The sequence below is a fragment of the Mus pahari genome, chromosome 2, assembly GCF_900095145.1.
Source record: "Mus pahari chromosome 2, PAHARI_EIJ_v1.1, whole genome shotgun sequence".
NCBI lineage: Eukaryota > Metazoa > Chordata > Mammalia > Rodentia > Muridae > Mus > Mus pahari.
This window is the reverse complement of record NC_034591.1, coordinates 140038520-140048189: the sequence shown is the minus strand read 5'-3', so window position 1 is coordinate 140048189 and position 9670 is coordinate 140038520. Positions and strand designations below refer to the sequence as shown.

The 9670-nt window shown below is 54.4% G+C and overlaps 1 protein-coding gene across 1 annotated transcript; it reads left to right on the top strand.

The window, feature by feature from the left end:
- The first annotated feature begins 5365 nt into the window (after positions 1-5365).
- Ptms (parathymosin) lies at positions 5366-9670 on the top strand. Its single transcript, XM_021190812.1, has 5 exons — positions 5366-5824; positions 8369-8440; positions 8653-8731; positions 8889-8950; positions 9130-9670. The coding sequence occupies exons 1-5, from the start codon at positions 5780-5782 to the stop codon at positions 9178-9180; spliced, it is 309 nt and encodes a 102-aa protein (XP_021046471.1). The 5' UTR covers positions 5366-5779; the 3' UTR covers positions 9181-9670.

The following is a 9670-nucleotide window of genomic DNA, read 5'->3' as shown; positions in this document are numbered from 1 at the left end:
TTTTTTTTGGTTTTTCGAGACAGGGTTTCTCTGTGTAGCCCTGGCTGTCCTGGAACTCACTTTGTAGACCAGGCTGGTCTCGAACTCAGAAATCTGCCTGCCTCTGCCTCCCGAGTGCTGGGATTAAAGGCGTGAGCCACCACGCCCAGCCTAGATTTAAATTTTATTTCCATTTTCTTTCAACCAGATTAATTACATATGATGTGACTGTGTTTTGTTTTTATTTTATTTATTTATTTATTTATTTTATTGTTTTTCGAGACAGGGTTTCTCTGTATAGCCCTGGCTGTCCTGGAGTGTTTTTTTGTTTATTTTTTTGTTTGTTTTAAGATTTATTTATTTATTATATGTAAGTACACTGTAGCTGTCTTAGACATTCCAGAAGAGAGCATCAGATCTTGTTATGGATGGTTGTGAGCCACCATGTGGTTGCTGGGATTTGAACTCTGGACCTTCGAAAGAGCAGTCGGTGATCTTACCCACTGAGCCATCTCACCAGCCCCGAGTGTTTTGTTTTTAAATGAACATTTTTGTTTGTTTGTTTGTTTGAGACAGGGTTTCTCTGTGTAGCCCTGGCTGTCCTGGAATTCACGTTGTAGACCAGGCTGGCCTCGAACTCAGAAATCTGCCTGCCTCTGCCTCCCAAGTGCTGGGATTAAAGGCGTGTGCCACCACCGCCCAGCCATTTTTAAAAAGATTTATTTATTTATTTTATGTATGAGTACACCATTGCTCTCTTCAGACACACCAGAAGAGGGCATCAAACCCCATTACAGATGGTTGTGAGCTACCATGTGGTTGCTGGCAATTGAACTTAGGCCCTCTGGAAGAGCAGTCAGTGCTCTTAACCACTGAGCCATCTCTCCAGCCCCGGACTGTGTTTTGAAAGTGATTTTTAAATATTTTTTTTGTGTGTGTGTGTGTGACAAAGTCTTGCCATAGGTGGCATGGTGCTCATTAGGTAGCTCAAGCCGACCTTGCATTTGAGGTAGTTCTACTGCCTATGATCCAGAATATCGGGATTCAGGGATGCATGTTTCATTCTGCTCTGTGGAAGCTATTTTTCTTGTTGTTTGCTTGCTTGTCAGTTGAAAGAGAGCCTTACATTGTCCAACCTGGCCTCACCTCCAACCTAGTATGTAGCCAAGATTAGCATGCATATATATATACACACACATATACACATGTATAAAATATATGTATTCCATACAATATATAAGATATAAACATTGCTGCAGATAAGACTGAGCCATTCTGTGAGCAGGAGTCCTGGGCTGCATAGAAAGAGGAAAGAGGGCAGTGGCCTGGAGAGAGCTCAGTGATTGCGAGCTCCTGCTGTTCTAGCAGAGGGTCCAAGTTCAAATCTCAGCACCCAAGTCCAGTGGCTCACAACTGCCAGTAACTCCAGCTTCACACACAGACACACACACACACAGACACACACACACAGACACACACAGACACACACAGACACACACACACACACAGACACACACACACACGATACACACACACACAGACACACACACACAGACACAGAGACACACACACAGACACAGAGACACACACAGACACAGACAGACAGACAGACAGACAGACAGACAGACAGACAGACACACACACACACACACACACACACACACACACACACACACACACACGGTATCTCAGGTCTTTAAACCGCACAATGGGGAGGCAGAAGTAGCAGCCTGGTCATCATAGTGAGACTCCTCTGCCTCAAAAAAAAAAAAAAGAAAAAGAGGAAGGCTCTGGAGAGATGGCTCATCTGTTAAGAGCACTGACTGTTCTTCCAGAGAGCCTGGGTTTTATTCCACACGGAGGCCCACACTCTGGCTCCAAGGTTTCACACACCCTCTTCTGGACTCCTAGCGGGGATCCAGGAACAGGAGTGCACCACTCACAAACCACCCAGACATAAGAAAATCAAAAAGGACACCAGGCCCCGAGAGTCTGCATTCCTCCCTGCTGCCGCCTCTGGCTCTGCTAACCACAGCTGTCTGCATCGCTACAACACGACAGCCTGCATCAGAGGACGGTCACCAAAAGAAAGCTCTTTCCAAAAAAGGGGGGGGGGGCAGAGAGAAGGTGCTTGCCACCAAGCCTGCTGATCTGAGTTTGATTCCCAGGACTCCTATGGGAGAAGGAAAAAACATACTCAGCCTGTAGTCTGACTTCTGCTGGAGCGCACCAACACACTATATATATAAAGGCTTGGTTAATGTTAAGTGTTTATCTCCTGACTTTGAAGTTTGTTTTTTTGTTTGTTTGTTTGTTTTGTTTTGTTTTTTTCCCTAAGATGAAGGAAAAATTGAGAGATAAAAAAACAAAAAAACAAAACGTGGTCACTGGGAGTCAACTAAAGATTTAATAAAGGCTAAGGGAGACGGCCCAGTTCTCAGGACTTGTGTGCCCCACTGCCATGAGTGACACAGGCTCTCCTCAGCACTGTGCGGAAGAACACAGGCACACTGACAACGGAGACCTCACTAAGAAGGAGTCTGAAGCAATTAGAAGGGAACACCTTCCACACTTCAGAGCGACAGCAACTTCTAGGAACTTAGCCAGATGTAGCTTCCAGGGGGCTCTGGCCTTTCTTCTCACCTTGGTCTCTCCTTTTTCCCACTTTCAGAAGATGTGTAAGCACAGTTGGGTTTTTTTTTTTTGTTGTTGTTGTTTTTTTTTTCCCCACTCAGCTCGTGGGAAATGTCTCAATTGCATGGTAGAGTAATAGAACTCTAGGAATAGGCAGGCCTCCACAAAACCTCAAGAGTACTTCTGTGGAGCGAAGCAAACGTTGGCATTTGACACCAGTGACCCGAGGCACAAAGACAGACCTTAGAGGGCCACTCTGGTGGGTTCTCTTCTCAACATCCCATTTCCTCCAAATTCACCTCAAGTCTCCCAGCTGCTTCCTCACAAAGCAGAACTTTAGGAGACTGGTCTGTGCTCTAACCAGATGGAAAAAGATAATGGGTGGTTCCCCCGTTATCCACAGGAGGGGATTTAGAAGCGGCCGTCCACCCTGCAGAATGCCCCCCAGCAGTCCCTGAAGACCCTAATGTCCAAGTTCTTAGATTTCTATTCAGTCCCTTGGGCCTTGGGGCAGGATTCCCATTCTCTGCCTCGCCATCTCCCTGGAATTTTCCACTGCAGCTGCCTCCGCTCCCAGACACCCCTCCCTGGGCAAAATTCCCGGCTCCCTCCGCCTCCCCTTCCCTAATCACACCTCATTCCCACCCCCAGCCTTGAGGCCCAGCCCACAGGCCAACCCACTCCCCAAGGTCCGTCCCACACCTCGCGGCAACCCTGGTGGTCCCATCTAAAGAAATGGGAAGCTAGGCCCTTTATGAGAGGGTAAGTCAGAGGGTCCCAATCTCCTTCCTAGGCCAGAGTGAAAAGACAGTGGTGGGGCTCGTCCCCTGTGGGGCGGGAGTGGGGGGAGTGGCCCTCTTCACATCCCCTTATAAGGCAGGGCAAGCAGTTAGGATCTTGGATTGGCTGATTCAAATGAGCATTCCACCTGGCAACAGGGTTTCTATTGGCTCTCGGGAAAAACAGGAGGAAGGTGGATGGAGGTTGTTGGTGGCGGTGATTGGATGGGGGAGGGGAGTGGAGGTGACCGGAGTTGAGGGCGGTTACCAGGGCAACAGGGTAAGAACCCAGCAGGGTGTCCGAGACAGCAGGCGGGGCTGGGAGGTGGAGTAGAGAAGGCAGAGAAAAAAGAAGGCGGGAGGGAGAGGAAAGAGACCAACCCAAAGGGAGCGAGGCTGGGGGGGGGGAGGTAATGGGGGGAGGGAGAGGAGATAAATGAAGCAAGAAAGGGTACAGAGATGGAATATGGTGAGAGATTGCTATAGACATCAGTCACTGAAGTCTGAGAAGCTCATTGAAAAGGGGAAATGGAGAGATCTCAGAGAAAAGGTGGGCCGAACCCTGCCAGGAAAAACCAGGGTGGGGCGTCAAGATTTATGAGAGGAAGAAACTGAATAGTCAGAGAAACCAGGAGATGCGTATGAGGGGCCAAACGACGGCCTGTTGACACGCTCACATGCTAAATGATGATGGAAGACCAACAATGGCTTCTCTTTTTTTCTAATTTCTTTTTTGGGGGGGCGGGGGTAGGGCAAGATGTACTGCCCAGGATGCCCTCAAACTAATGTCAATCCTCCTGCCTCAGCTTCCCAAATGCTGAATAGGTCATCTGGCTAAAGGTGATGTTTTTTATTAAGGAAATAAAAATGATTTGGAAAAGGCGAGGGGTAATGATGACAGATCACACACACACACACACACACACCCCAAAGACAATCTTTTCTCAAAGTCCAGCCTTCTTCTTCATCCACCTTTCGGACCTCAGACTTACAGGCCAGCCCGTCTCTTTCTGAATCCTAGGGTTCTCAAAATGATCTAAAGATTCTGAACCTACGGGTGAGGCGCTGAGGACAAGGAACTCTGTATCCGGACCCGTGTGTGCAAAGGACAATTGAATTCAGAAAGACTGGGGGGAAGACAGAGAAGAGCAACGAGAGGAAAAATGTACAAGGACAATCGGAAAGAGTTGAAAATTAGCTAAGTTTATAGGGCCAGGTGACAGAGTCAGGTAAGAAAACAGTGTTGTCTGGAAAAAAGTAAATTGAGACATACGAGATGTAGATAGTTGTAAGGGAGGGGTCTAGGTCTATATGAATGAAGAGAGGTGAAGAGAAACACAAGAACCGGCAATTAAGTGAGGTGAGGCAGGTAAGACAGCAGAATAAAGAGGCAGAAGAGAACATCTGCGGACCCCTCACATCCCAGGAAACAGACGGGAAGGAACCCGCCAAGGACCACAAATGTCAGGTCCAGCCGAGAGGCGCAGGCTGTCCTTTGTACTCTCACTTTCCTCCTCAAGGCCACCTAGAGAAGGCGGACAGGAGCGAGAAATGGAAGTGGCTCTGCAGCCTTCTTCCTCTCCTCTCAGCTTTTGGTTTCTCAAACACCTGCCCAGCCTCTACATCTACTCCCCACTTCCCGCACCCCCCTTTTAGCAAAATCTCAGGACTAAAAGCAGGAGGTCAGCAGGAGTCTGGCCAGTCCGCCCCCAGGAGCCAGACTCCAGCTTGCTGGCAGTAGGCTGGCATTTGGAGCGGAGTCTCCCCGCAGGAACCCCACCCCTTCCCACCTCCTCGCCCCACTCCGCTCTCTCCCGAGCCGTCAGTCTCTCCATTCCCCCTCCCGGTCTCGTCCTTCCTCCCGTCCCGCTCGCTCTCCCGCCCTTCGCTTTCATCCTCCTATCCCCACCTCTCCAACCTCCTCTTTCATCCCCCTCCCCTCTCCTCTCCTCCCCGCCTGCCCCACCCCTGGGAAGCCCCTCCCGTCGGGCAGCGCCGCCTTAAAAGCGGGTTCCCTTCCCGGGGGCGGCAGCGGCTGGTCGGCGGCAGCTCTGCTGGTGCGGGGGCGGCGAGCAAGACCGAGCGACCGCGACCGGAGCGCGCCGGCCACCGCCCGCATCATCCTCCCGCCTGCCCGCCCGCCCGCCCTCCGGACGGCCGCAGCCCTACGGGTCTCCGCTCGGGACCCACCCCCGCCCCACCCCGCGCGCCTCTGCCGCCTCTTGCTGCGAGCCAGCTTGCCGAGCGGCCGTCGCTGCCGCTGCCGCCGCCGCCGCCGCCGCCACCGCCACCGCGCCAAGTTCCGGCCGCGGCTACCCTCCGCCGTCCAGGGCTCCTCTGCCTCGGCCCCGGGACCCCGGCTCCCCGCCAGCCCCGGCCCCGGCACCATGTCGGAGAAGAGCGTGGAGGCAGCGGCCGAGCTGAGCGCCAAGGTACGGGCAGGGGCGGCGGCGGCCCGGCACCCGGGCGGCCCCGGGATCGGCGCGGTCCTTCGCGCCCGGTCGCCCCCGACGGCCCCGAGCGGCCCTGGCGCCCGGTCCCCGCGGACCCCGCTGCGCCCCCCCCTCCCCCGCTCGGAGCCCGGCGCTGCCTACCCGGCTCGGCGCCGCCGGCGCCCTCTAGCGGCCCAGCGCGCCGTGGCTCGGGCCTCGCCGCCCGGCCTGCGCCCGGCCCCGCCATCCCCACCCCTCTCGTGCCCTGCCTGCCGCGCCCGCCTCGGCCCGGTCCGCCCTCCCGTCGGAGAGCGGCGCCTCTGGTTTCCCGGGCCCCATGTCCGAGCCGAGCCCCCAGGACTCTTGCCACTATGACCTCACCTTTCCTCTGCTAAGCGGTTTGGGATCCTCAAGTGTAAACAGGACTCTCCCGGGAGGCTACTCCTCGGCTCCTCCCCTCGCCGCCCGACCGTCTGTCCTCGTCCCGGAGGGCTGCGCCTCTCCTGCACACACACCCCCCCCCTTTAAAATAATTTCTTTTTTAAATTTTTGCCTATCTTCATTTGTTCTAATTCTAGTACCGATTTCCATTTTTTTCATTATCGCCTCCCCTCATGTTGAATTTCTAAAAATCAGAAAGGCGGAGAGACGAGCCTTCGAAAAAGCCGAAGCTCAGCATCGCCTGACCATACGTCAAGCTGTCTTTGCTATCAGCAGCTGCCTTTTCCGGCCTCATCCCTTTGCCCTTGTCTCTCTTTCAGCCTTCCTCTAATTTCCCCAGGGAAACTGCGGAGTGCCGCTTAGGGAAATTAATGCGGCCAGGCTTGGGGGCTGGGAGCCCAGTCTTTTTTTTTGGGGGGGGCAGTATAGTTCTCGAGGTCCAAGCGGAAGGAGGGAGCTGATAGGATGAAAGGCAGTGGGAAGAGGGGACATGTGAGATCTGATAAGGTGTGTCTGTGTGGCCCTCCGGTGGGTTGTGCGGTGGCATGTGACTTCACCGAGTAGGCGTCTTTGTATGTCTGAGATCCAGCGAGTGTGTGGGACCGCCCGTGTCAGTTACATGTGTGCATGCGGAGATTGACTGAGATGTCCCGGAGGCATGTTGCTGCTTTGTGAGTGGCTACACTGTGCTCCTGGGAGAGTGTGCCAGAATGCCCAAACATTGGGCCATGTGTCTCCAGAGCGTGTGGGCGCTCCCCTACCGAAGTGTGGGTTGGTGTTAGCCTGGGTAAGCTTGTGTGCCCCTGTAGAGGCCAGAGAGCTGCTTAGTAGCTGGGGGCGGGTCACATACCCTCCTGGAAAAGAGGTCATGGAAGGACAGTGACCAGGACAGGACCCAGGAGGAGAGGGGCCAACCCTGTGGACTTTGGTCTCTGGTCTTCTCTCTCCCTTCCCCTCACCCTTCCATCAACCCCAATAGAAAACTCAGGCCAGGGCCTGTCTCAGGCTAAGCTGACTTAGTCCCTGCCTGGCCCGCGAGTGTAAGAGAAAGCCCACCTGGTAGTAGTACAAGTGCCCAAACCCACCATGTGACAGAGGAGGAATAACAAATCAGAATGAGGAAACCTGTCTGGCGAGAGAGGTTCAGGTGCTTTGTGCTCTTCCTGAAGGGAGTGGAGTGTCCCCAGGCCAGTCATTTTGGCTTCTACCTCAGTCTTGTAGAAAGGACACATCCTTCTAGGGTGATCTACTTAGGAGAACTCCGGCCCACTTGGGACCGTGTACACAAGAGTTGCATACTAACGTTAGATAAGATCGGAGAAGGTGGCCCCTGCCAAGGAGAAGTAGGATCTGCATGGGGTAGAAAGGCTGGTATGTCTAGAGGGGCTTAACCTTTACCCTCTGTCAGAATAGAATAGGACAGCCTGGTGGGAGGGGCTCTGGGCAGGTAACTCCCGCCCGGGCGCCCGCCCCGGCGCACACTTGTTTGTTGGGCTTTCTCCTTCCTTGGCGGCAGGAAGGTGGAGCGCGCAGGGAACGCTGAGACTGGTTAGATTGGGGCTAGAAACCGAAGTGGGAACACGTTAGGGTGATCACCACGTCCCTGTGCCCTTAGGCCAGGTAGAAACAGGAGGATTAGGGAGACACAACAGGGAAACAAAAGACCTTAGAAGCCAGGGAAGCTGGGAGAGATGCCCAGGAGAGAGAGGACTTAGGCAAAGGCCCCTGAGGTAGACAAAAGGCAAAGCGGGGGCAAGCAGAGAGGGTGAGGGGGTGGGGCAGCCAGCCAGGCTGCCAGCAGATGGGGGATTTGCTTTGTGGAGCTGAACTCTTAAGCCAAGGGAGGTTTGGAAGAACTTGATGGGGTGGGAGCCTCAGCGACTCTGGCCACTTATCACCACTTGCCCACTCCCTTGGGGGTCCTGGGGACAGAAGTCTCTAGTATCAGCCAGTTATGGCCCATATCTAAGGACCCGAGGACTCCAGTTGTGTCTCCAACTATGGCCACCTTCACTTCCTACCTCTGACCTAGCTGCAGAGTTGGAAGCACTGGAGGGCTGTCTGCCTTCCTTGCTGAGAGAAAGGTGACCTTCTGTCTTGCAGGACCTGAAAGAAAAGAAGGACAAGGCAGAGGAGAAGGCCGGCCGGAAAGAACGGAAGAAAGAAGTCGTGGAGGTGTGAAGGCAGCAGGGGGAAGATGACTGCACTTTGACCAAACATCCTTCCTGTCCCCCTACCTTCTGGGGGTGCTGGGGTCCTGCCATCTCTCCACCTCTTCTCAGTCTTTCCCTACCCTGAGGCTCCTAGGCCCCTTTACCCCCCACTGAGTGGCAGCACAGCTGGCCAGCTGGCCTGACATCCATCGCTCCTTGTCTTGGTCCCCACAGGAGGAGGAGAACGGAGCTGAGGAAGAGGAAGAAGAAACTGCAGAGGATGGAGAGGATGATGATGAAGGGGATGAAGAAGGTAGGGATGGGCAGGGAAGGCTGGGCTGCAAAGTTGAGACTCAAAAGCAGAGTCAGGGAGCAGTTGGAAGACTGGGCGCTGGGATAGAATGGGGGGGGTGTGCGCGTGCGCCCAGAGCCTCCCAACCTTCCCCAGTGACTTGTTTCTGGTTCCTCAGATGAGGAAGAAGAAGAGGAGGAGGATGAAGGCCCCGTGCGGAAGAGAACTGCTGAAGAGGAGGTTTGAGCTGGGTTGGAGCCTGAGGGGCTATCAGGAATATAGCAGGGGCTGGGTGGCCTTTGGATTTGGACCCAGGTCCTTGTGGGTGGCATGGATAGGCAGGGGTCAGAGCAAGGCCAGCAGGAACCGGGAGGTCTCCTTTGTACAGCTACTTCAACTCTTATCCGTCTTCTCCACAGGATGAAGCGGATCCCAAGAGGCAGAAGACAGAAAACGGGGCATCGGCATGAACCCCTGCCCTTGGGCTTGGGGATGGGAGGCCCCTCAGGTCCTGGAGGTGGGGCGGGAACACACAAATCCAGCCCCCCTTCTCCTGGCTCCCTGCTCTGGCCCTGCCCCAGAGCTGTGACCCTTGTCCTTTGACCCAACCTCTTACTTCCATCTCTCCAGACACTGCTCCTTCACCCTCACTGCCACCGGTCCAGCTCCCGACCCGCCTCATCCGAGCTCCCCAGCCAGCCCTCGCTTGCCCTAGCATTCTTGTTCTTCTTTCCTGCCTTCGCTCACCATCCCATCTGTTCCGGTCCTTCCGAAGCCTCTCCTTTCCCTCTTGCCCAGCCTCAGCCTGCCCTTCTTTCTCCTGCCTGACCCCCGGGTCTCCCTCAGATTCCCTCCCCTCAGACAGCGCCAGGCCGGGGTGGGGTTGGGGCCAAGCCCCGAAGCTGCCCCCTCCCCTTTTTGTATAATTTAATAAAGAAACGGTCGCGCTTCTGTTTTTAA

Bases quoted from the DNA above. Each gene is read 5' to 3' on its own strand.
- Ptms (XM_021190812.1), top strand. From the start codon at position 5,780: ATGTCGGAGAAGAGCGTGGAGGCAGCGGCCGAGCTGAGCGCCAAG. The intron at 8,732-8,888 runs GTAGGGATGGGC...CTGGTTCCTCAG, and splicing joins TGATGAAGGGGATGAAGAAG to ATGAGGAAGAAGAAGAGGAG. The intron at 8,951-9,129 runs GTTTGAGCTGGG...TCTTCTCCACAG, and splicing joins AGAGAACTGCTGAAGAGGAG to GATGAAGCGGATCCCAAGAG.